The sequence below is a fragment of the Podarcis melisellensis genome (genome assembly GCF_964234715.1).
Source record: "Podarcis melisellensis genome assembly, chromosome: 12".
Classification (NCBI taxonomy): domain Eukaryota; kingdom Metazoa; phylum Chordata; class Lepidosauria; order Squamata; family Lacertidae; genus Podarcis; species Podarcis melisellensis.
In genome coordinates this window covers 29025196-29052567 of record NC_138544.1, presented here as the reverse complement: position 1 = coordinate 29052567, position 27372 = coordinate 29025196, and the positions used below count along the sequence as shown (strand labels likewise).

At 39.0% G+C, this 27372-nt stretch overlaps 1 protein-coding gene across 2 annotated transcripts in view; it reads right to left on the bottom strand.

The window, feature by feature from the left end:
- The window catches only part of AGMO (alkylglycerol monooxygenase), a 128731-nt gene that overhangs the window by 64816 nt on the left and 36543 nt on the right, over positions 1-27372 (bottom strand). For both annotated transcript variants that reach the window (XM_081883369.1, XM_081883370.1), the window contains exons 4-6: positions 9170-9273; positions 6998-7093; positions 296-362 (exon numbers count right to left, since the gene is read on the bottom strand). In XM_081883369.1, the coding sequence (XP_081739495.1) occupies positions 296-362; positions 6998-7093; positions 9170-9273 (267 nt within the window). The remainder of the gene's footprint in view (positions 1-295; positions 363-6997; positions 7094-9169; positions 9274-27372) is intronic.

The following is a 27372-nucleotide window of genomic DNA, read 5'->3' as shown; positions in this document are numbered from 1 at the left end:
ATTGTCACATGTGGTTAGGGTGAAGGAACAGGAGAAGAATTTGAGGACAAGCTTGTTGATATATTTATGGCAGAAGTTAATGGGGCACAAACATCTAAGTAATATCAAGGATAACCCTGACTTCCTGTGTGAGATGTAAAAAAGTGGGGGCGGGAATCTAAAATGTTATAGAACTGCTATTAAAACAGTAATAGAAAAATGCTCATTTACAACTGCTCCTGCTATTCTGTTCCTTCATATAAAACAACATTTTTAAAAATAATAAAAACATGAACAAAGAACTAATATTACCTACCATGATGTACTCTGTGATGACTAGGTGTGTTGAGAATAAACTCCAAAGGGCCGAGATTCTTAATGACCTTGGAAAAAACAATGATCTTGTTAACAAAAAGAGAAACAGTAGACAATGCCACAGGAGAAATTCAGAGCAGAGGGATAATTTGGATGTCAATGGTAATCCTGAACAAAATATTCATAAGAGAAGATGAGAAGGCTACTATGATATGTAAGATTCACTGAGGGCAACCTCTATTCACACAAGACAGGGTTTTGTCATATTATTGCAATTTTATCTTACATTTTTATCCCATCCTATTCTCCAGAGAGCGAAGGACAACGTATGTGTGACCCCAACCATTTTACCCACGCAATGACACTGTAAGGAAGGAGTGGGTATTCCCCCCCCCAGGCTGTAGGCCACACATTCCCTTTAGAGCAACCTCCCAAGGGCCACTTGCCAGTGGTGGCAACAAATGTAAAGTTTGCCTTTGTACAGTAGACTAGTTTCTGTGCACATGCCTCACTATCCTCTACCTAGACAAGAGGCTTATCAGAGTTTGATGACACATTCCAGCCATGCAGAAATATTTGTGGTATAAAGCAGAGCTGGAGAGGGGTATGGCCAGGGGGCAGCTTTGAGGGCCAGGTAGAAAAGACTGGATGGCTGTATTTCGCATCCGAACAATAGATTCCCCATCCCTGCTTTATGGTAAACTAGGCTGAGGGATGGTAACTTGTCCAAGGTAATCCAGCAAGCTTCTTGGCTGAGTAAGAAGCTGCATCTCCCTGGCCCTAGGTCATTTCTTAACCACTGAAAGAGTCTCCACTGCTCTCACATTTTCAGTTTATGTTCAGTGTCAGCCATGCTCACAAACCCAACACACACACACACACAAAAACATAGAAACAAAGGACTCCTTTGAAAGCTATCACCTTGATAAAAGGAAATAATAAGAATGTGATCATTTCCATCATGAATGGAACTTTTTATCTCAAAGATATACTTTTATGCAGCAGAAGAGATGTTTTATACATGGTTTTTTATTTTTCTCTAATTTGAAGAGGTGACCAGTAATTTCTAAATGCAATTTGCTGCATCAGTAAAGCAGCATATAGTACAAACTGAAAGCAGTAAAGACACTTGCTCATTTTTCCAGATGCATCATAGTTGTGCACATATTATATATGTTGAATAAATAAGCTTATTTAGACAACAGATTTAAAATGACTCCAAAAAGACTGACAATAGAATACAGACTATTAATTTTTATTCTAAACCAAAAAAAACAGCACAAGCATTCACATTTGAATTCCACAAAAAACTGCCAGGAAATATCTCCAAGCCCCAAAAGGCCACCTAAGAGTAAGAAAAATGTTAATATTTCAGGTTAGCTCAGCTTCCATCATTTGTCCAGCAAGAGAGTTCTACAGCTATAAACAAGGTGACAGCTAGTTAGATTCACTGTACCGTCCCATAAAAGTCTACTCAGAATTAAGTCATATTGAATTCAACCGGGCATACTCTCAGGTAAGTGAGAACAAGATTGAAGCCATGATAAAATAATAGAGGCATTCCTTGATTCACAGTGGTTTCTCTAAAAGACCACACCTAACCTTCAACCGCTTAGTTTTGGTTTGTTTTTAAAATAAATATTGAAATAGTTTTGTAAAAATATATCATATTTGGGTTCCCAACATGAGGAGTACTATGAACCAAGTTATATGTTTTGGGTAAGCTTAGAAGTGGGCTAGAACTGCACATTTTGATCTAAGTAGATGTTTTTTAACAATTTTTTTTCATCCCTGCTAACATCACTGCTTGCAATATTAATCCTTTGAAGAGGGTCATATTATGTTCTGGCCCTAATCCAGAGATTTTCATGCATAGCAGTGGGTTGCAGTTCATTGCCAACGAACAAAATTTTGATGCTGTCAGCCCTGACCACCTGCTGGAGGTGGTGGTGGTGGTTGGGAAAGCTGGAATCCATCCCACCCAAACAGGTGACTGATACTGTCAGAACTGAAAATGCTGAACATCTGTTTGGCAGTGCTCTCACACACCCTTGGGTGAAGGATATGCATCCTCTCCCCACAGCAGCACCATCTTGCATTTGCAAGGTAGTCTCCATAATGGACAGATGTGTTCAGAAGTTTCTTCCCATTTACAAGTCACTTGTTGCTGCACTGGGGCGATGGTGTGCATGCATCTTCAGTCATGAATATTCATGTAGTAACTACCAGTATTGCACTACATATACTGTACTGTATGTCAAGTCCAAGGCATTTATGTGTATACTTTATTTAAGGAGGAGGAACAGAAAAAGTCATATTTTATAAAAAGACAAATGGAATCAATGTAAAATAAATTTGCTTCATTGAAATAGCAAAGCTAGCTTTATGGGGATTGAAAACTTTGTGGCATCTTTTGTGGCATGTTTGCTGTCTCAAAGTCATCTCAACACATGAGGAAATCTTTACTGCTTTCTATCTGTAGACTTGAATACTGTTTTGGTTTAAATAATGAAAAACAGTCATGACTTGGAATCTAAGGCAAATGTCACATTTAGTGGCCTAACTCCTCTTGTCACCACTGCAACGTGAATCCTTAGTTCTGCTGTTTTGCAAAATGTACACAGGTCACTTGAATAAAGATCCCGCTTCTTGGATTGTGGAGGAGAAGGTTTATCAATGAATATCCAGAACAAATGGGGCACATCAGTTACAGTGAAGGTGTGAGAACCATGGCAGAACATCTCCTAGTTTCATTTTGATAGAATAGAATTGTAGAGTTAGAAGGGACCCTGAGGGTCATCCAGCCCAGCTCCTTGCAATGCTGGAATCTCAACTAGATCATAAGTGACAGATGGTCACCCAACCTCTGCTAAAAAAAACCCTCTTGTGGAAGTCTGTTCCACCGTCGAACAGCTCTGACTATAAGAAAGTTATTCCTGATGTTTAGGTAGAATCTCCTTTCTTGTAACTTGAAGCCAATGATTCAGATCCTAGCCTCTGGAGCAGGAGAAAACAAGCTTGCTCCATCTTCCATGTGATAAGTTCTTTAGATATCTGATGCAGGCTATCACATTTCCTCTCAATCTCTTTACCAGGCTAAAGATACCCAATTCCCTCGTTTCTCATAAGGCTTGGTTTCCAGACCCTTTATCATCTGGGCTGCCCTTCTTTGCAATACGTTGAAGCTTGTCGATATCCTTCTTAAATTGTGGTGCCCAGAACATGGGTCAGATAAGAGGAGTTTATGTTGCACCTCTTATACTACAAACAGTATAACTTTACTTGGCCTGAATAATACACTGATGCTTCAACAGCCCACCAGCATATGGTAAAGAAGACCTGTGCTACTCTTGGCTGCATATGTAAAGTAGCTACGACGCTACCTGTGATGCATATTATTATCTAAACTTCATAATACATCTATAGTCTGCAACAATGGAATTGTTCAGGAACTTAACATATAAAAACAAATGAAAATGTCAGGTGGGGTTAGGGCCATGGTCTGCTGTATTTGGTTGAACTGAACCAACTATTTTGTTCTCCCTTAATATTATAAACTACTACACCAAAGTCAAGGTGATTTAAAAAAAAACCCTTTGGAATATGAATCCATATTTGAGACCATCTGGCAAGGAAACATAAAAATAAAAGCATGATTTGCTTTTTCTACTAAAGTTGTTGAGTTAATTCAAGACAACCCACCCATATATTTATACAGATGGGCATGGTGGCCATATCTGTCATGTGAATTCTCTACAGGGAAGCTGGGGAAAGGCAGAACCCCTAGGATATGCACTCGTCTGCCCGCCTTAGCACTTTGAATTTTTCGGCAAACCCTGATTTATTCATCGCCAACTGTTTTCCTATCTGATTAGGCAGTTTTCTACTCCAGTTAGCATGTAATATGGAGGTTTCCAAATTTCCACATTGAGAAGTGAAACAATAATATTTTTGGTTTGGAACTAAAACAAGCTAAAGGAATCAGGCCTGTAGGGATCATAAAGCAATTGGGGGGGGGGGGTGAATTTCTGATATAACTGCACTATAGGAATGAAGAAGTGAAAGCCTAGCTTTAATGGACAGTCAAGCTTAGAAACTGTTTATATAATAAATACAAGGGTTTCAAGAAATCTGTTTATAATAAATTATCTTGAAGGCAGAATGTTGTCACTCAATTCCCCCCCCCCCCACATTTCACCAATAATTTTCAGTTAAAGGTTCTACTTCCCATTGGACAAGCTCAAAGCTTTTCTTTAGACAGGTGATACATAACTAGATATGGATTTTAATTGAATAAAAAACAAACCTTTCAACATACTTGCTGGAAAAAGTGTGCAATTATAAAGAAACTGAATTAGAACTATTTTAAACTAATCAATGGCTTTTAGAAAGAAATAGGCATGTTTCATTAGCATTTCGGACCTAATTATATAAAGAACACATTCCTTCAGGATTATTTTATTCACAGTTTGTCACGGCCAAATTATTAAACCTGGCAGGGAGATTGTGGGTGGGTGGAGGAGTATTGTGATTGACAGGTCTAGCTTGTAATCATAGGGAAGGATTTTATCAGCATTCTCCAAACCCAGTGCTTTAGGGAATGGAGCAGCTTTGTGAAAGTGAAGCTTTTATATTTAAACTTAAGGAGGCTGCTAGAGTGAGGAGGGGAGAAGGTGCTGAGGGACAGCTCCATTGTGATCAAAAGGTCAAGTTTACAATCCGAGGGAATTATTTCAACTAGAAAGTGAATTCCTTCATTTATTCACACACACCCCAATAAACTATTTACATGCATAGCAGTGGGCTGAAGTTCAATTAACAAAATTTTGATGCTTGAGCAATGACCACAAAAATTAGTTCAGACCACAATTCTAGGCTGTTCCATTAAGTGCCAAATTGGGGTCTAAAGCAAATATTATGTAGGTGCACACCTTCTATAAAGCATTATTTATTATACTCTATATTATTCTTTAAACATAAATGTATTGGTTTTTATTTTGCCCTTGCCTGTGGAAGGCTCTATAATTAAAATTAAATTATATTAAAATGAATATTTCTGAACCAGGAATCTGTTATTCTGCTTTTGATGCATTTATATAAGTTTCCCATGCCAAATCAAAACAACCTTTTGACAACTGATCCAAGAAGCACTAGCCATATGCATGCATGCATGATATTTGGATGTTGCTATGGAAGGCAAGCATGGACCTCCTACACCAAGTATTAGCTAGCAGGTTGCAGAATGTATGTACCTTGCCAAAAACCAGCAGCAGAAACCAAGTTGAAAGGTTCAGTTGAGCCTTATGCAATTCCCTCCTACATCTCCCTCTTTTCAGTTGTTACAAAAGCACTACCATGTTGTCTTTTTCAAATGACTATCAATAAACACTTTCCCTCAGCCTTTTAAGGGCCTGATTCAGCTCCTGAAGTATTGCATTTCAAAGCCCTTTTCTGTTTATTATATCAGTAATTTTGAGAGGAACAACTATACCATTTATTTTAGAAATTTAGGAGCATCATTTATCTAAGCTAAATATTTTCTTTGGGGGAATTTCATGCAGGGCAGCAACACATGATTTAATGTTGCAATAGAGGTAGCCTTGAGATGAGAGAGGCATTTTGTAATGGAAGAACACTTAATTAAATATAATGTAGAATTCACATCTGTCAGACAGCAACATCTGAACAAAATTACATTTAGTTCTGTCACAATAACACCTGGACCCTTTTCTTTATAAAAAGCAGGACTGCTTTATTTGTCCTAACAGCCCATTGTGATTTTGGTATTTTATTATAACTAGCAGACCAGTGTAGTATAACCTTCAGATTTATAATATTTTAAAAGCTGAGGCTATATTATATATAAAAGGCCAAGTGTAACTGCACAGCAAGTAAGCCAAACAATATGCACAGGAAACCTGAAAACAGGATGAGAAAGCATTTGTAGAACTATGTATGGCCTCCTCACAGCAATCTGTGAACTACGTAACTGAAAATAACTAAGCACTTTGTAATGTAATAAGCTACAGTTGTAGTAGAGGATAATTATTTATTCTAGGATTAATTTAAATATGGGGTGATGGCTATTCAAAATAGATTGTTGTATGCAGCAGAAAAATAATATGATCAGCACATAAACCTTGCATATTACTAAAACTTGAAACAAAGTTTACCTGAGAAATAGCATGATGACTAATTAGTTATCAACACAAAAGACTAACAAATATGTGCTCAAATGCACACAATGTTCACATGAAACTTTCATGAGCAGCTAATCATTAGGACAATGGAGGCCAACACCAAAATTTGGTCATGATTTTAGATCATTAACAAAATGATCTGATGATCATTGAAAATATATTCATTGATATGTCTTTCTCAGATATAAAGTCTATCTGTGCTGCAGCAATTAAAATAAAAAGTGTAAAAATACAGTACTAAAATAGTACTTTGTTTTGATATGCTGAAGTTAAAATATTTTAAACCAATTGGGACCAAATGGCCTGTGTGTGTGTGTGTGTGTGTGTGTGTGTGAGAGAGAGAGAGAGAGAGAGAGAGGGGGGGGGGGAATAAAAAGGAGCATATGTTTCTCTTTAAAGAAATCAGAAAAATACTTCTGTTACACAATAAATCAGCTACTAGTAGATTTCCAAGACACAATTCCAGACTAAGAGCTTAGGCATTGCTAAAGATCCTAAATTACCTCTGTATGTATCCAGAACTGGTAAAGGAGATTAAACTGGAGATGAACAGCACAAACTGAGGGAGGAATAAAGAGAGCCATGGGCAAGTAGAATACCTGAAAATTAAGGAAGACAAGTTAACAAATGGATCTACCAAATTATAATAGACATAATTTTATTCATTTAATAAAAGAATTATGGGAAACTCCACATTCAAGACATGCCTGAAATGACAAAGATAGAAGAAGCCAGCAAAGAGAAAATGTACCCATTGCAATTCCCTTGGTTGCTATTCTGGTTATTAGATACATACCATCATACTCTGAAATATGCTTTCTTGAAACTTAGTATGGATAAAGATGTGCTATAACTAAAATGGTTGCCACGTTTCATTATTTTAAATTGCTTAACTCAATTGTTCCCTTCATTGCTGTTCTGCCATGGAACTGCTAACCAGCCAAAACTCTAGGGTGAATTCCTAGTGGATTGGAAATGTCCACAATATTTTTCCAGCTATTCATGTGTCTCCACTCAATTAATGTCATCAGGTAAAAATCTGAAAAGTTCAATGACAGAAATGTCAGCAGTTGGGTTTGTATCCAACCAAGTCTTATTTCACTGCACTTGTAACAGAAAGAGGTTCTAAGTAAAGAATTTAGGAAGGTATTCTAGTGAGATGCAAAATGCTTAAATCACAGCACATTGCTTTTTTCCAAAAGCACGAAAAAGGCTGTGGCAATTCTAATTAGTTTCCATTTTGGCATGGCCAAATTTATCTAAAACAAGAACCACTGTCACATTTCAACTGGATCCATTTGAACATGGCAGGCTACCCATCACTGGAGACCACAAACATTTGCTATGAAACAGAAGCCAGAGATCTCCTATTAGTTAACTATTATTTTGTAAAATCTTCTAATGTCATTCTTCATTAGTTTGATTGCAAGTCTCACAAACAGTCAACAGTGCTGTTACATACTACTGTATTTGCTTATATATAGTGACCACAAAAACAGTTAATTCTATTTTTTATAAATCTAAACGGCAGAATTTTCAAAGTAAGTAGTAAATTATGTTAAATAGTTAAGAGAAATTATGCACTCTGATGTAGGACAAAGAAATGAAACTCAGGTTGCAATTCTTTGCAGCCTGGGAATTCTATATGGGAATAAACTCATCTGAACTTAGTGGGGAGTTACATCAGAGTGAACACACATAGGATCGGGCTCCATATGTCATTAAACCTCAGAGAGGATTTTTAAAAAAACCCAAACCTCAATTTACTGTTTTCTGAGCCATTTTACAGGGGCAACCCCAACATCAGAAGCTCAGAACCAGGTGAGGAGAACAGACGTTTGCATCCACAATCACTTCACACTTTTTCAAATGCATTCTGCATACTGTGACATCACAGCAAAGATCCTTCCACTGCACATGGTCATTGACAACCATAAATTTTGGCTGGTGATCAAGGCTAGGTTCAAGTCCGGTTTTGTGGCCATGTATTAATACCTTTTTAGTTACATTTTAAAAGAAAAGTTCACTTCCTTAATTTAGGTGACTTACAGTGTGTGAATTGGCAGCACCAAGCACCTGAACAGTGTAGCAACTACAGTCCCTAATCCAGTGCTAGGACTCACTTGCACAGCCCTGACTATTAACTCATGCTATTAACACAGAAGCACAACACACTATAAATGTCCCAACCAACCAAAGGAACTTTAGAGCAAAGGAACTTAAGAGCAAAGCCTCCTTCCTACATATAGATATCACTTCCTAGATTGGGGAGAAATATAAGAATTTTGCTTGCCTGTCAAGGTAGTTTTGTGTCATTTTATTTAGAACACACACATACAATACATATATAGGCTTTCAATGTCATTTAAAACAATTATTTTTATATACAAATCAATTAATTCATTGTTAATTCAACATTTATAATTTTAGTTAATAGAAATGGTACAATTGCACTTAAGTATTAAATTCATTTTATCTACTTATGTCAAATATATTAATCTTTAAGATATAGAGAAAGTAGAATCCATATGGAAGTTTAAAGTAAATAAAGCATTTTACTAATTACTTTTTGAAAAAAGCTTAAGTCATAGATTTGATATCCCTAAAGTTGATGCCTGACACACATGTTTAGCCATTATTTTATTGCACAACAGTGTAACTTTTATGCAACATACCCAAGATGCATACTTCTGCAGGACGGATTGCCTTAATGCTGTGAATAAGTTATAGTCCTCAGAACTGTGATGAGCTTGGTGTCCTGCCCACAATAAATTAATCTCTGAAAAGACAAATAATTCATGTGAGTTCTGGAATAGAGAACAAAGCATTTTGTTCCTATAATCAAGTAACTATCACAATTAATAAAAATTAGCATGTGATACACATATTTCAGAAATTATAATGATGGTGATTAATTAAATTTACCAGTATATCCCACCCTTCTTCTCAAAGGAGCCAAGAGCAGTAAACAAAGGACATTGTATGGAAGTGACCTCCTGAGAAGGTGGTATCTGCAGGGGGTGATCACCTGCAGAGGACAGTGACTGATTGGTAATGTAAGATGTGAGATCATTTTTTCAGTTATCATAGTCGATAGGTGCAAACTCCATGGAGCTGAGGACACCTCCATCCTGCCCACAGATTATGTGGGAACAGAGCTAAGCTGCTCCCGATCTTGAGGGGGGTGGGCCTTATAAGGCCTCCTTGCAGTGGCAGTGAACCTTTCAGCCTCCTCCCGATGCACATGATGTCACATGTGTGTGTCATAAATGTAATGTCACATGCAAATAATGAGCCCTCCCCCCAATGTTGGGCGGAACTCGATGTCTCTGTCCTGGTCCCATTTTATACATAAAAATCAGCTAATTCCAGAATCCCTTTAGACATTCTCTCAGGATCAAAGGATATCTACACCTAGGAAAATGATTGAGGCTACAATCCTATGCATTGAACACCCATTGAATAAAGCAATATTTACTTTTGAGGAAATGCTCATATAATTGCAATCAAACAATATAATTGCAAAGAAACAATCACCCTGCCCAAGTGCCTTGATAATTCAAATGACCTATGTAGGAATGGCTCACAATTAAGTGGCTCCCACATGATTGAGAGAATATCTAATGGACCCCTCAGTGGGGTTAATATAAGTGAGAAAAGTTACCTATTTAAAGAGCTGAAGTAATACATACAGAAATAAACTGTAAAGCGAGGAAATTGGGAGGGTTTTCAGGACATATTTTAAGAGAAATTGGAAGAGTGTGTGCGCAATTAGATATAATCTTTATCAGTAAAGATAAGCTAAATAAGAGTAAGCGTCTTATTATGTAGTAATGCTTTATTTGTAATCTTTCATTCTCTATCGTTCCCTGAACATAATATTGCTGTCTAGGGATATCATGAGAATTTTACACTTTTTGCAGCATAATAATAATAATAATAACAACAACAATAATAATAATAATAATTTTATTTATATCCTGCCCATCTGGCTGGGTTTCCTTAGCCACTCTGGGAGGCTTCCAGCAGAATATAAAAATGTAATAAAATGACAAACGTTAAAAACTTCCCAATACAGGGCTGCCTTCAGATGTCTTCTAAAAGTTGTGTAGTTCTTTATCTCCTTGACATCTTATGGGAGGGGATTCCACAGGGAGGGCGCTACCACCAAGAAGGCCCTCTGCCTGGTTCCCTGTAACTTCATGTCTCACAGTGAGGGAACCTTGGAGGTGGACCTTAGTGTCCGGGCTGAATGATGGGGGTTGTTCATTTTGTTTGGTTTATTTCCATTCTTAAGTGTGATGGTGAAAGAGGTCAGAAGCCCTGAGCTGATGATTAAATGCCTGGTTGGTTGATCAAGGCCTCCATTCCTATACTTCTACTAAGGAGACAGGGAAGCAGGCAGCCACCAATCAGCAGCCATGCGTATGCATACTGATTGTCTCTATGTCCCTTGCCTCACTATCAATAGCCAAAATATATCAGGACACTGTCTTCTTTAAAATAGTCTAGGTGGCCTGGTTGCTATGAATTTTCGATATGTATGTCTATTTTGAGACAGTTTTGAGAAGGAATTTGGCAAGAAGAACTGAAAAGATCAAGTCTTTCATGGCCATCAGATGTGTAGCCTGAGGCTCTGTGGAGTGTCTTGAACTCATCATAATGTGAAAGTGGGTGGTGGAGTCTAGTAGTTGTCTTCTTAAAGTTAAACAAATCTCAGGTCACCTGTGTTTCAAAGAATGAAGTTTACATAAATCTGCTGATAATGTGAAAGTTGACTGGATGGCAGCCAGATGAACTCTACTTAGTAACAATGTGAAGGTAAACTTTTGTTGAAACGATTAAGCAAGTAACATTTGGCAAAAATTGGGATCTTGTTCACTATATAAGTATATGATTATAAACATCAATGCTGTGGTATCTTCTACTGCCAAAAGTATATTAGGAGTGATGATTAACCCGTTAGATCAAATTTACCAAATCCAATATGTTAATGAATCTTCAGGTCATTCATTCCAAGACACCAGAGAAATTGCAAACTACTTGTAAGTTAGATATTAGCATATGACAGCCAACAAATTATGACCTGCTAATAATATAGGATGCAACTTAAATTATCCCAGACTGTATCCTGAGCTCCTCAAAATCCTCACATCAGCTATACTGAAAAACTATTATTTAACTGACCCATCAGGAAAATATCCCTAACATGCAACCTGAGAAATCGTTTTTGAGAATTCATCTTCTCTTGAAGCACTCAGTATCTTAAACCAATTCTTCAGGGAAATGAGTATCTTAATCCACCCTTCCTAATGAGTGCACTAGGGGATGAGTTATTCATGCAAACTACAATACTGTGCAATAATTTGTATTTGAAATACTTCCTAGGACCATGACAGAAGCTAAATGAGTGAACAAAAAAATCTAAAAAGGGTGGAGGTTAAAGATCTGTCTCCTTAGTTGTTTTAAAAGCATATACTTCCTATCACAAACTGTGTGTAACACAAACCTTGACTCAATGAGATACAGCTGTACAAACACAGTACAGTAACTGGATCTTGCTTCTTTCCCTCAGTCATTGTGAAAAGTTCAAGTAAGAGAATCCATGGTGATTTTTACATTGTACATTCATTTAACTTAAGGTTAAATGGTATTCAAAAAGAATTACTAGAAGTCCATTTTATTACTAGCAAGTATTCAATTAAAGAGTGAGAAACCAGTGAGAACAATGCTGAATCATGTTCTTCATCTTAAATACATCAAACAGTCAGCTGTGGAAATGAGTGATTTAAAAAACATAGCCCAGAATTCTTGCACAGGTGGGATAGAACTATGTGCACACAGAGCCTCTGATTGCTATTTTTACAGAAAAAGGTTCCTACTGCCTAAGAGGAAACCCATTGATCAATGAGAATAGTCATCAAAACTTCCACTCCTGCACCTTATAAACAGATTTCCATTTTATAAGCAGATACTTATTGTTTGATTATTTGATTAAAATATATACCAAGGTGGACTTGTCTTTTAAAAGCTAATTTTAAAGACCTATTTCTGAGAGAAGAATTTGCAAAAAGCAACCAATAAAGGCCAGTATAACTTCCTTGAGTTTAGAAAGTTAACTGTAATGCGAGCTCTTATTTTAAGATGAACAGTTTAATTACACTGGGAGCAGATGTGGTTTCATGGAAAATACTAGTACTGTATATTGTTGTCTATACATATATATTAGATCTATTTTCATTTTGAAATATATGCCAAGTGTTGAGTTGTAAATGTAGACAGAAACACTAATGGTTAGCCTATGGACTATAGACCGTGTCCTATTTGAAAAATGATTTTTTTAAAAAAAAATCCATTGGGCTCTTACTGGCAGGATAAATACTGATGTTAATCAAATATATTGACAATGTGCGCTAAACCAAAGTTTCACTCTCCTCTGTATTTGCAATGTAGAATTCCTTTCTAAAAAGAAAGAGTTAAGATTAAGTAATGAATGAGGAGCAATGATCATGCCTAGAAGTACTGGAACAGTCACACTCACTGCTGGTCAGCCCTGAACACAGGTGGCAGCCTGTTTTATCTATTACTACAAAATATACAGCTGTAGCCAACACATTGTAAAATACAAAAGGTGTCTCTACGAGGATGGAAAGCACACCAGTGTCAATCAACTAACATAACTTATTCTCCCCATGATCAAAAACAAAAATAAAAATGTTGAATCTAGGGAAGGGGAATTTAAGCAAACTAAAAACACACTTTTTTCCCAGCAAGACAAAGGAAGTAGCTACATGGCTGCAAACTACAACATAATTTCATTAACATTTCCATTATACTATTTTCAACTTAAAGTTGTCCACAATTACAAATGTTACACATGGTTAAAGACTCAATTTCAAATACCTTTTTTCCATAATAGTTTTCCTTTAACAAATGAACTAAAATGTCACATGCAGAATCCAGATACACTAGCCACATAAATCTCATCTCATCTCATCTCTTCTCTTCTCTTCTCTTCTCTTCTCTTCTCTTCTCTTCTCTTCTCTTCTCTCTCCCCTTAATAATGGTCAGCCAGTCATTGAAAATTAAATTACTGGCATGCACCAGAGCCTAAATAACTTGGAACCAGCATATTTAAAGGGCTGTCTTCTCCTACAAAAACCTGCCCAAACTCCAAGATCTGCTACTAGAGCACTTCTCTGGGTGTCCCAACTTTCAGAGATGAGAGCGGCACTAGGTTTGAAGGAATCTTTGGCATACTACCCTGAAGAGTCCCCCATTCCATTGCTTGTATTAAAATGTTGCTAAGTATGTCACTTTTGAGATGTAGTATAAGAAATCAACTGATACATTCTTAAATAAAAAGAAACCAAGTAACTTTAAATTTCTTGTTTTTCATTTCTGCTCCTTCAGTATCCAGTGTGTTAATATTTTTATCCAGCCCTCAAATCAACTGAAACAAGTAGCCAGAAGTCAACCCCAGAGGGTAACTTGAACCAGAACACACCAAAGTTGTTCCTCCTTTTTTTGTTGCAATAAAAGAAAAAAATTATGGGAGAGCTTGCCAAGATATCCCACTTGCCAGCTTTTGTGTTAAGGACTGCTAGAGATAAGGCACTTGGTAGGTTCAGGTAGGAGGCTGGCAGTAGTAAAGGATAAGGGTTGAAATCCATTGTGATCCAATGCCAATTGTTGGCTTCTCCCCATATCCTCAGTTTAAGGTCTGGAGCTGCAAATAAATGTATCATATTGGCATAGCTTGCCCTTAAATGCTTTTAACACATCTGCATAATGTTAAAGGAAAAATGTATCAATATATGAACCATTTTAGGGAAAATTGGCAATTTACTGATTTTTCTTTCTCTAATTTGATTTTTCCATTCATTCTCATTCCCATCACTCAAAAATTAAAAACCTTGTGTGGTCTGAAAATGATTCAGTGAGTGGGCTAACTTAGGATCAAATAGAAAAATCAGGGAATATGTTCCCAGGATATACATGCCAAAAACTATAGCAAGCTAGTGCGAAACCTGCCTCAAAGATATGTACATGTGCCAGAAACCCCTGCCTGATCTTCTGCCATACCATCTGAATAGCAAAGCAATCACTCCCACAGAGAAGATCCACAAGCATTCTAGAAATTCAAAACAAAAACCATTGATCTGAGGCAATGTGGGAAGAAATCTCCAAAGCAAAAAGTAGTACAGACCTCGTCCAGGAAAAATAGAGACAACCAAGCCCTCCTGTAGTAAAATCTCAAGGTATCTTGTACACAGCCTATGTTAAGAGAGTGTAATCCATATTGATTTTGCCCTTCAAGTCTACAACAGCTTTATTTTTTAAGTAATACATATTCATGCTTTTTAAAGTGAAACATGTCCAAAAAGCCACATTATTTCAATAGGATTTTGATTTGTTTGTATTAGTTAGTAAGCATCATATTGAGGCTCGGGGGGGGGATATTTGTGATGGGTGAGCTTGACTAGATATCACCATAGACAAATTTGGAAACGAAACAAATTCTTTTTTGCACAATTGGAAATAACTCACTTCCTTTTCCTATCCACCGTAAGGCTCTAAAAAGCACCCCTCTAGCAAAGTCAAGACAGAAGTGCTCAAGAGAGCTTTTCCCACTCACTTCATTGCCCAACTGTAACACAACAGCCCTGCAGTGCTGCCAGCAGGCCTTACTCTCCAGCAGTTGCTGCCACCACCCTCCCAATTACTCTTTCTGCCCCAGATGGAAAGGAACCTGGGATGCACTAAAGCAGTGCCCTAGCACTCAGTTCAACTTGCACCTTTGTGGTTCATTTGGAGTGTAGTGGAAGCATTCACTCTCTCCGAGTCCCTCCCAGACCTCAGAAGAGTGTGGTTGTAATTCCAATCCAAAATTCCCAGTAGCATGAATGCCAGGTGTTTAGGCATGTAGGGATCCAAAAACTCTGAGACTGGCAACCATATACACAGCCAAATTAAGAAACTTTTTTAGAGGGGAAGCAGAAGGTCAAAACATAATATAAAATAAACCTGAGCACTGTGGCTCTAAAACTGAACTTGCTTATTCACTACACTCGTTGTTCAAGTTTGCTCACAAAGAATTACCAAGGCTGGTCAGCTTCATAGAAGATTCCAGCTTGGAACCCTGGTTCTCTAAAGGGACCTGGATACCCTGATGTTGATGTTGGGAGGTACATTCACCTCTCATGGGGTGGGGAACCTTGCCTCTTTCTCCTCATGTTCTTCAGGTAGGCATTTTAAGTACCCATTTTGCATATGAAGAGCCTTGGCAGGAGACATGGAACATCTTGACATAGAGAAATAGTGGGCAGCTCAGACCTTTCTTCACAAAGATTTCATCCACCGATTTGCTAGGTGATTACCTTTCATAGCTACCCCTGTGAAAACTGGGCTTGGGAGCAAAAGCCAACCTATGTTTGGGAACCCTCTTTTACCATGTGTCTTCCATGGGCCAGTGTTCCTAGTGACAGTTCTTTAGCACTGGTAAGTCAGAAAGCCTTCTCTTATTTGGCATTTAATAAAAAAGAGCGAAGAATTTCAGGGCTTCTAATGATCTCCTCTTCTTTGAGACAATCATCACCAAAGCAACCAAAATTTCCTGAAGAATTTTGGTAGCATCTCTGGCCTGTCTGTCCATCCATCTTCACAAACATCAATTTTTCTATCACACTCCAACATTTTGTTTTATAATACTGAAGCACGGAGCAATTGAGAAGTAGGAAGACAGGAAGCTGCTTATAGTGAGTCCGACCACTGGTGCCTCTAACTCAGTACTATCCATATTGACGGGCAGTGGCTCTCCAGGGTTTCAGACTGGGGGGGGGGGTCTCTGCCAGCCCTATTTGGAGATGCTGGGGGTTGAAACCAGGGCCTCCTTTATGCAAAGGAGATGTCCTGCCATTGAGTTACAACCCCATCCCTTGGAAAGGGGGCGGGCAGGCAGGTTTGTGCAGTGACAGAGCACAGGGAGCCATGTAGCTTTCCCTTCCTTGCTCCTTTCTTGCTCAACCTAGGAGCACACCATTGCTGAACCTAGGAGCACACCATGCCAACCCAGATGGCATCTAGGAAAGGGAAATAAGAAAGGTGGCTTTGTACAGTGCATGAAGACATCTTCCTACTCTTGACCCAAGTTCAACACATTAGCCCTAGCATGCACAAGGAAAGATGAAACACACTCTTGGAGCAGAAGGAACAGGACAAGGAGAATTCCAAATCCCAGCCAGCCAATTCTGAGCTAAAAGGACCAATGGTCCCACTCAATATGCAGCTGCTTCTTACGTCCCTGAATTGAAGTGGAGAAGAACAGAGACAAGGCAGGAATAGGGTCCCTCCCACACAAATGTCCCTAACCTACACATGTATTTTAAAAAGATCACAAGCACTTAAAATTAAAAACACATAACCAGACAACAACTGATGAAGGAATCTGTTTTAATTTCCTATGGGTGAACAACTGCAGGCAAAGCATGCAGCTTCTCCCTTCTGGGAGAAGCCACTTCAAAACAGGTTACTCACATGCTGAGAAGAACATTGTTCCCATTGCTGGACAAAACTGAATGAAACCAAACTAAACAAACAGGAGACAAGCTTCCCTGCAACACCTCAAACCCTTACTAAGAGTTTAAAGTAGCAGCCTCAGATGCTATGAAATCAGAAGCCCATGTAGATACAATAGCACTCTGATGCTACTTTTGCAGCTGGGCTGCTGCTCCTCTACTAGTCCAAGAATACATTTCCATAGACTAATATCAACAGCAAAGCCAACATTTAAAGAAATCAAAGCATTTTTTACATTGTGGAGTGCATACATTTATAACTCAAGTTGCGTTAATAAAAATCTGAAATGTCACTGGGAGAATATATTTCGTTCTGAAAGGATCTGAAGAGGAAATAACTGGAATGAGAATGAAAGGGAGAAGATAATTCTCCTTTTGTCCTCTTTTTTTTGTAAAGGGTTCTTATTTTCCTGTGTTCTGGGCTGTCTCTATAAAGATTGATGTTTGGTGTCACTGCTAGGAAGTGCAAACTGTTCAGCTTCATTGCAAACTATGTCCTCATCCTCCTGCTCTGCTGGATACCACATACTTTGGCAGCTGATATTCAGATGGGAAACACTTTTAATGGCAAGAATGGTTGCCAGTGAAACCTTTTCCCACAATGTGAAAATTCTGAATGTGCATACATTAAAGGGGAACATTAAAGTTAGAGTACACCAAGAGTAAACAAATTAAATAAATAAATGCAGATATTAACTAAGGTATGTTGATATTACTTCTACAAACTCAAAAAAAGAATCAAAATAAAAGACAATTGGTCAACCATATACTTAATAAGAAGTTTTGGTCAGGATCTAGAAAACCATCTGACCAAGTTTTACATCCCAACTAGCAGCGTTCGAAACTCCCATCGTTGTAGATGCATTTTGCGACAGGGAATTTCATTAATGTGAGCAGTTTCTGAGCCCTGGGCACAGTACTGAGCCTAAGATATCAGATTAAAACTGCCACTGCTGGAAGAAAAGGACGTGCTTTTTCTGCCTCCCCACTTCCAGCCACTCCCTGAAGACTGGAGAAGAGACCCTCGAAAGATTTTAGCTGCAGTTCATTCATTTTCAGTTTTGTATTTTTGTTCTAAAAATTGTGCCTAGGTTTGAGGTGCCATTTAATTTCTAGCTTTCATATCTCAGTTTCTAACAGTACCATCTGGACTCTCATATCTACTTTAAACATCATCCCCACATATCATGGGGAAAGTGGCTTTCAAAAGTCGTTAGCAATTTGGGTCAAGGGCCCACTGTTTGAAAGGTTGTGTTAAGTCCCATTGCAAATACCTAAGCTGATGGACACACCTAATGCAACTCTTCAAATCTTGGCTTGTGTGTTTAAAATTGTGTCTGTTTAGTTTACATGTATTTTTAAAAGAAAGGCTATTTACATACCACTTTCTTTGCATAGAAATTTTACTTCAAGTGTATGTATGGATAGAAAAAACAGACAAGCTTATTTTGTAGGAGATGCACCCCCCTCAATCCCCTGAATTTTAATATGGGGGTGGCGAGGGGAGAACTGCTTATGCTTTTCCCACAATTTAAGTTACGGGAACTTATTGTGTTGAAGGACATACTATATTGCAAGGGGAAAATATGGCACATAGCAAACAACACAGTCTATTCTGAATATTCATAGTAAGGATCTGAAAAACGAATATGAGATGGATAATTAAATCAAGGAGGTATCCAATTGAGGAAATGTTTTAGTAATTGGTGACTTCAGTCATGCTAACACAGACTGGGTATGTGTGCATTCCGGTCATGATGTGCCCTAGAACAGCTGGTAACCTTGAACCTAATATCAAGTGGAACACAGGACCTGGTATTGGATGTAAATAATATTGAATTAATTAGTTCTATCATATTCAGTATACATAAAAACGAACAATTGCCAAGGAAGTCTGACAGTCACATTTGACTTCAAAAGAGATAACTTCCCCAAAATGAGGGTAAAAGGGAAGTTGATAGTGAAAGTAAAGAGTAACAAATCTCTCCAGAATGCTTGGGAGTTGCTCATAACCACAATAACAGAAGCTTGTCTCGAATGTGGAAAATACCACTGAGGCAAAGAGGATGCTAATATGATTAACAAGCAAAGTCACTGAAGCTATTAGAGACAAGGAGGCTTCCTACAGAAAATGAAGAATAAAAAGAACACAAACTTTGGCAAAAGAAATGCCATGACCATTGTCCACTATCACCAAGTATTCATTTGAATGTTTCCGGGGCAATTTGTTTGCTTGCTATGTCTTAGTTCTTGACTTATTGCAATACCAACTGAGCAATTTCTAATCCCCCAATCATATACCCTTTAAATCACACATATATTTTTCTCAATTTGGTCTCCACGCAAGCAGTAATATAGTAAAAAAAAATAAAAATCAGAGAGCAAAGATGGCTGAACTTTTCTGTGATTCTTATAGAGTGGTAGTAAAAAAAAAATGCAGTAAGGGTGGAACCCTAACCCAACTTACCTGGAAGTAAGCATCATTGATTTATATGGGACCTACTGCTGAGTAGACATGGTTAGCAAGAGATTTCTGGCTAACCTGGTAATGCACATAGGAGCATAGGAAGCTACCTTATACTGAATCAGACCATTGGTGCATCATGCTCAGTAATGTCTATACTGACTAACAGTGGCTGTTCAGGGTTTCAGTGAAGAGTCTCTCTAAGCCCTACCTGGAGATGTCAGGAATGAACCTAGGACTGCAGATGCTCTACCAGTGAACTGTGGGCCTTCCCCAATTATATAAATGGCATCTAATTACTTTCTAATGAAAGTAATGGCATTGGTGTACCAATGAAATCTTGTACATAATGGTAAATTTTGTGTGTCTGTGTATATAACTTTTTTGGGGGGGAGTGGGGAGTTTGAGAACCCTGGCAAATAATGCACTATTGTTTTCAACTTCTTCTCTTCTCTACTCCCACACTGGAATTCTCTAGTTTCCTCTTTGCATCTTGTTAACCCGTCCTATAAATCCTTTGACTACGGACTCTAACTTACTGTGTGTCAGGTCCTGACCTAGAAAATACTAGGCCTGAAGCATTGAGAATACTTTTATTGCCATTAACAGATGACAATAAATCTCACGACATCTAAAGTATCAACCTAGACGGCAAGAATAAGCCAATGATTATAAATGTGTTCAGGAAAGATGACCTGAGTGCCTTGGATCTAGGGGTGGAGATGGAAAGAGGCAGCCTATGCAGGTGTTTGAGATTAGAATAAGATGAAATAATACTGGCAAGTATAGTAAATGGCCTTTCGCTGTTACCAATATTTTTAATGTTCTTATTCAGCTGCGAAAAGTTACAACTAATTTATCTGGTGACAATTTCTGACTCAAATTACAAGAGATCAGTGCTCTGACTTCCACTTCCTATCAAGTGTACTCTAGTTAAAACATAAATAATGCACACTGCAAAAGGGAAAGAAGAAACCTTACACTTATAACACAAATGATTGTGTTCTTCGATTGATTGATTTTTTTAGGTGAGGTTGCATATGACACAAAGACAAACTATATCTCCGCAACGAAAAATAAAAAGTTTTGCTTCTTGAATACAATATATTAAGTCATGACTAACACAAGTCACAGAAATGTCATGACATATAACTCTCCATCTGTCATGGGTCACTGATGACAAAGGATGCAAATTTAACTTAAGTGTCACAATTTCAAATCTGTAGGAAAATATGCTCCCAAATATCTTTCAAAAGGCAACAGGCAAAGTGTATCAGGATTACTTCACATTTGTCTAAGTCAGGCGTTCCCAAACTGTAGTCCTGTTCAGTTTCTGTTAATTGATTCTCATGGGAAACTTGCAGATTCTGGCTTCAAACAATTAACTCAAGGCAGTGTCAATTTACTCTTGGCAGAAAGCCCAGGTCAGCTTGACCTAGAAACTGCTTACTCTGATTGGTTAACGACCAGCATTCAACTCTTAACTAGGGATTGCTAGCTCAGTTTGATGTGAGGTGTGTTAGGAGTAGAAGTGCTGTGTATGGTTTTGAGAGAGAGAGAAAGAGAGGATTTATTTTGCTTTTATTTGTATGCAGAAACTCTGCTGGTTTTATTTTCTCCTTTTTAATAAATCCTGTAAATAGTTATTCTGAGTCTAGCTGACTAGTCATTACTGCCGCAACTAGCTTCTTCGCTGTGCAGGAAAACTCTGCTACGTTTGGGCTAAAGCCAATAGGGCTATGCCTGACACTTCAAAGTTCCAAGAGGTTATGGGTATTGTGCTGCCAGCCTGAGTTGCGGTGGTGTCAGCATCAACGGCGTTGGTTCCAGTAGTTCCAGAAGTTGTTGTTCCTGGCTGGTTTCTGACCGTGGTGAGCTGGTGACGCAGCGGACACAAGGACAACAGCTGCAGCGTGCTAGTGCTGGGTTGCTGTGGTTCCTGTTTTCTCTCTCGGTGGTCGTGAGTAGCTGGTTCCGGGTTCCAGGGACATCGCTCTCAAGATGGCCTCACAACCAGTTCAGATGGCTTTTGAGCGTCTGAATGACTCCAATTACTTGCTGTGGTCGGAACGCATGCAGGCAGTGCTGCAGAGGGATCGTCTCTGGCAAGTGGTGAGTAAGTTTCCTGCGAAGCCTGATGATGAAGACCTTGATAAAGACCAAAGAGCAAGGGCCACAATTGTCTTGGGGCTGGAAGATTCCCAGTTGCCATATGTGAGGGGAATCAAGACAGCTAGAGGTGTGTGGCAAGCACTTAAAGAACTCCATGTGCGTGAGACAGCAGTTTCCAAGCTGTTCATTCGCAAGGCATTGTACAAGGCAATGTTACAGCCTGGGGTTACAATGCAGGAACACCTACACAGTTTACAGTTAAAGTTTACTGCGCTACAGGAAAGAGACTGTGCGTTAGACCAGCAGGAGAAGGTGGCTATTATTTTGAGTTCTCTCCCGGAAAGCTGGGATAACTTAGTTTTGTCTCTAGAAGGCATGCAGGAGCGTGATTTATCCGTCAGTTACGTTACTGGGCGTTTGATTGAAGAATGGCAGAAGAGGCAAGAAAGGTCGTTTGCTGCAGAGGCTTCTACATGCGGGCGGTTTGGAAGGAGTTCTCATGCCGTGCCAGAGGTGAAGCAAAAGCAGCGTACCGGTGAGGAGTCAGCGTTTGCTGTTAGGCGTTGTTTCCGATGTGGGTCCTCAGCGCATCTAAAACGACAATGTCCGGAGTTGGTCAAGTCTCAGTTGCCGGTGCAGGAGAAGACGAGATCAGCAGCAGCAGTGGAAAAAGAAATTCTTCAAACGAAAACAGTCGGCTCAGCTGGTGACCGGCGAGGTCAAGATTGCTGATGAGAAACAAGCGGTCTGGGTGGTCGATTCGGGAGCATCTCGCCATATCGTAAACTCAGATGACTTGTTTGTTTCCAAGAACTCAGCACAGCGCAGCGAGGTGGCTCTAGCAGACGGAAGTACTTCCGAAGTGATTTCAGGGGGTGCAGTTTTTGTTCCTTGTCTTCGTGAATGTCTGCAAAATGTACTTTATGTGCCTTCATTAAGGAGCAATCTGATGTCTGTAGATTGTTTGCTAAAAGCTGGGTTTAAAGTGTATTTTGAAGGAGACAGTTGCATTATTAAGAAGGCTGGTGAGATTTTAGGCACTGCTAAGTCAGAGGGAGGCTTGTTTTGGCTTAAAGCAGGATCTCAAGCTGCAGCAGTAGTCAGTAAATCTCAGCCTGCAGTGAACAACAAAGCTATACATGACAACTGTGTGCACTTATTGCATAGGAAATTGGGGCATGCTGGCTGGAAAAGTGTACTAAAAATGTCTGAATTGGCTGATGGGGGTAATTTAAAGAGTTGTAACAAGTACCTTGATTGTAATGTGTGTAAAAAGGTTAAAACCCACAGAGTCTCTTACCCCAGAAGTGACAGAGTTAGTGAGTCACCGCTACAGCTGGTTCACATGGACGTAATTGGTCCATTTGCTGTAAGCAGGAGTGGATCGCGTTTTTCACTAACAATTGTGGATGACGCCACACGTTATTCTTGGGTTTTTCCCATGAAGAACAAGGGTGACGTGTTCACTAAGTTTAAAGGCTGGGTGGCATCTGTGGAAAGATTTCTGTCCATTAAACTCAGAAGGATTCAGATGGACAGAGGTGGCGAATTTATGTCAAATGCTTTTAGAGATTGGTTACAAAAGCGTGGCATTGGGCATAGAAAAACAAACGCTTTTTCCCCAGAGGAGAATGGCGTTGCAGAGCGAAAAACAGATCTTTACAAAATATGATGTTTGCCATGCTTGATGATGCTGATTTGCCCATGTCTTATTGGGGGGAGAGCATGCTCACCGCGTGTTATCTCCAAAACAGGCTCTTTCATCAAACAATAGGTACAACCCCGTACTTTAAATTGTTTCAGAAAAAACCCAAAATTGACCATTTGCATGTGTTTGGATCAAAAGCCTGGGTATTAATTCCAAAACAAATGAGAAAGAAGGGAGATCCTAAGACCAAACAGTTAGTGTTTGTGGGTTACCAGGAGCTGGGAAAAGGTTTCCGCTTTGCTGAAGGGACAAATGGCATTGTGATCTCCAGGAATGCCAGTTTTTGTGAACATAGTGGCTGGGAGAGACTACATGCCAATACTGAGGTTTGGTTTGAACCTTCCCAGGAGCTTCATGACTCTGAAGATAGACACAGGGAGTCAGAGTCTGAGGGGGAGGAAAGTTCAGATAAGAGCTCTCAAGAAAGTGGAATTAGTCAGAGACCAGTTGCTAAGCAACAAAAGAGAGGTCGTAGTTCTGAGGAGGAAAGTGGGCCAGAAGAAAAATTTTCTCCCAGAAGATCTAAAAGACAAAACAAAGGAGTGCCTCCGGTGCATTTTTCTCCTGATACTGCAAATGTTTTTAGTGTGATTGCAGAACCCAAGAGTTTTCAGGAGGTGTTAAAGTTACCAAAAGAGGAGGCAGAGCGCTGGAAACAGGCAATGGAGGAAGAGATGTCCTCTCTGAATGAGCACAAGGTTTTTACACCAGTAGCAGCGCCTGAGGGGGCAAAGATTGTAGGCTGCAGGTGGGTGTACAAATTTAAACCTCTGGTGACAAGAGAGTACAAATACAAAGCTCGTTTAGTGGCACAAGGATACTCTCAGAGGCCTGGAAAAGATTATGACGAGACTTTTTCCCCTACTGCTAAGGCGGACAGTGTAAGGCTGATTCTAACGCTTGGAGCAAAGAGAAAACTCCTGTTAAACCATTTTGATATCCAGACTGCATATTTACATGCATCAATATCAGAAGACCTGTATCTAGCCGAACTGCCTGGTTATGAGACAGGTTCCAATAGAGTGTTGAAATTAAACAAAGCTCTATATGGTCTCAAACAGACTGCAAGATCTTGGAACAAATGTTTCCATGAGGCCTTAGTGTCATTTGGTTTCAAGCAGAGTACAGCTGACAATTGTGTTTATGTACGTGGTACAGGCAGTGATCAAGAGTTTTGTCTGATTTATGTAGATGATGTATTGTATGCCTGCAAAACAGATAAACAAACTAAGAGGTTTGCCAAACAATTGTCCAGTAAGTTCAAAGTGAAAGACTTAGGCCCGGTTAGGACATATCTAGGGTTGGAAGTGTGCTGGGCCCAAGATGGCAGCTGCCTAATTAGTCAGCAGAACAAAATTAAACAACTACTGACTACATACAGAATGCAGGATTGCAAAGGGGCAGTGGTGCCTATGGATCCAGGTTTCATAAAAACACTTCATACAGATGAGAGTCCTGAATTTGAACATCCTGATGTATATCACTCTGTAATTGGAAGTTTATTGTATCTAGCACAGTGGTCCAGACCTGATATTAGTTATGCAGTAGGCATATTAAGTAGATTGGTCTCAAAACCCACACTAAATGCCTGGAAAGGGGTAAAACAAGTTCTGAGGTATCTCAGACAATTGGCTATATGTTACAATTAAATTCTTCAGAGGATGAAACGTTGAGTTGCTTCTGTGATAGTGACTGGGGAAATTTGCCGGATAGAAAATCTGTCACAGGACTAGTCATAATGGTCGGTGGAGCTTTAATCAGCTGGCGGTCACGCAAGCAAGACGTTGTAAGTGTGTCATCAACGGAATCCGAGTACGCCGCATTGAGTGAATTGTGCAACGAGGTGATTTATTTCAAGCATTTGTTAGCAGATTTAAATGTAAATTGTGGAGAACCAGTACAAGTTTACATTGATAATCAAGCTTGTATAACTTTAAGTAAAACAGAGGGTTTCAAATCACGTTCTAAACATATCTCTGTAAAATACCAAAATGTGCGTTGCTGTGTACAAGACAATATAATCACCTGTACTTATGTATCAAGTGAAGAAAATGTAGCAGATGTGTTAACTAAACCATTAGCAAAGGTAAAGAACAAGCGAATGTGCAAGGGTTTAGGTTTGCTGGAAAAATGATCTTCTACATAGGTGTATTTGATGTTAATTGTCCAGCAGAATCTGTGAGGGGGTGTTCAGTTTCTGTTAATTGATTCTCATGGGAAACTTGCAGATTCTGGCTTCAAACAATTAACTCAAGGCAGTGTCAATTTACTCTTGGCAGAAAGCCCAGGTCAGCTTGACCTAGAAACTGCTTACTCTGATTGGTTAACGACCAGCATTCAACTCTTAACTAGGGATTGCTAGCTCAGTTTGATGTGAGGTGTGTTAGGAGTAGAAGTGCTGTGTATGGTTTTGAGAGAGAGAGAAAGAGAGGATTTATTTTGCTTTTATTTGTATGCAGAAACTCTGCTGGTTTTATTTTCTCCTTTTTAATAAATCCTGTAAATAGTTATTTTGAGTCTAGCTGACTAGTCATTACTGCCGCAACTAGCTTCTTCGCTGTGCAGGAAAACTCTGCTACGTTTGGGCTAAAGCCAATAGGGCTATGCCTGACACTTCAAAGTTCCAAGAGTCCGTGGACCAGTGGTCTGTGAGCTTTATTCAGGTGGTCCACGACAGATCTGAATATATGGCTGAAGACAGCTGATGGCACAGTTATCACATTAAATAATAAAAAATATGTTGTAGATATTTTTCCACATTTTTAATGCTATTTTTGTGATAGACACATGACATGAGAAAACTTGGTATACTAATTTGTATAACATTTTTCTTGTTTACAAAACCTAATAAAAAATTAAAAAAATAAATATTAATTTTGATTTTTAACTGTACTTTCCCCCTCTTTTATTTCTTATATTGGTGCCAGATCTAACCCTCTTCCTCCTGCTTCCCTGGTTTATTTTCTTCCTCTTATTCCAATTCAACACATAATAAATCTGATACTACTCTGATTTTGACCACATACACAATCAATTATTGGGTGGGATATTTAGCATATTTTAGTTCTAGTCATTGTCCCGTCCCACCCCTCCACTCAGATGAGCTACCAATAAGACACCATGCCATTGAATGGGATCAAATCAGGCCACAACTTTATCGACTACAGATGAAGAGGTTTGGCATACACAATGGGTAATCATTTATTTATTGTCTGCCTGCCGGAAATGACATCAGGGTCAACCCAGCAGTGGGGATTCCTATGACTTACATCAAATAGGGGGATCCCCGCAGGGATCGCCACCTCTAGAAGTGCTGAGGCCCAAGCTGCCATCTGGGCAAATGGACAGAAGCAACTCCTTCATGGATCCCTTTTACAGGATACCCAGTTTCTGGAACGGAAAGTGAGGGTACAACCCCCCACTGATTTTGACCACATACACAATTAATTAGTTGGTAGGATATTTGGCAGATTTTAGTTCTAGTCATTCTATAGGCATTATCTAAAGACAGAAAGCAGAAAATATTGTCCTTAAACAGCTTCTTATAAGCTATTTAATACAACCGTTAGGGATGCAATCCTGTGCATACTTACCTGGGACTAAGCCCCACTGAAACAGTGTGATTTATTTCCAAGTAAGCATGCATAGGATTGCACTGTTATCTTAGAATCCTTATTTCTGGCCAGGAGCAGCGGAACTGAGCAGAGTGACAGAGCCAGTGTCACATCAGAAGTCCTACCACTCATATCAGCCAGGGTAGGAAGAGAAAGACAGGCGTGTATTTTGTTAAGATTCCTGCTCCATGATTGCAGTCATGAGATTGTTGTATGTTTTCATTCCACAGTGAGAAGTGGAAGAGACAGGATGTTTGTATTACTGTGTTCTTTGAAGTGGGATTATTGTCCTTTGTTCTCTCTCTTTGCTGTCTGGTGGGAAAGGGAAAGGAGCTAAGTCAGAATGCTCTGAGTTTGTATGTAAATAAAGTAGATTAGCCAAAATGCTGAGTTGCTGAGGTCT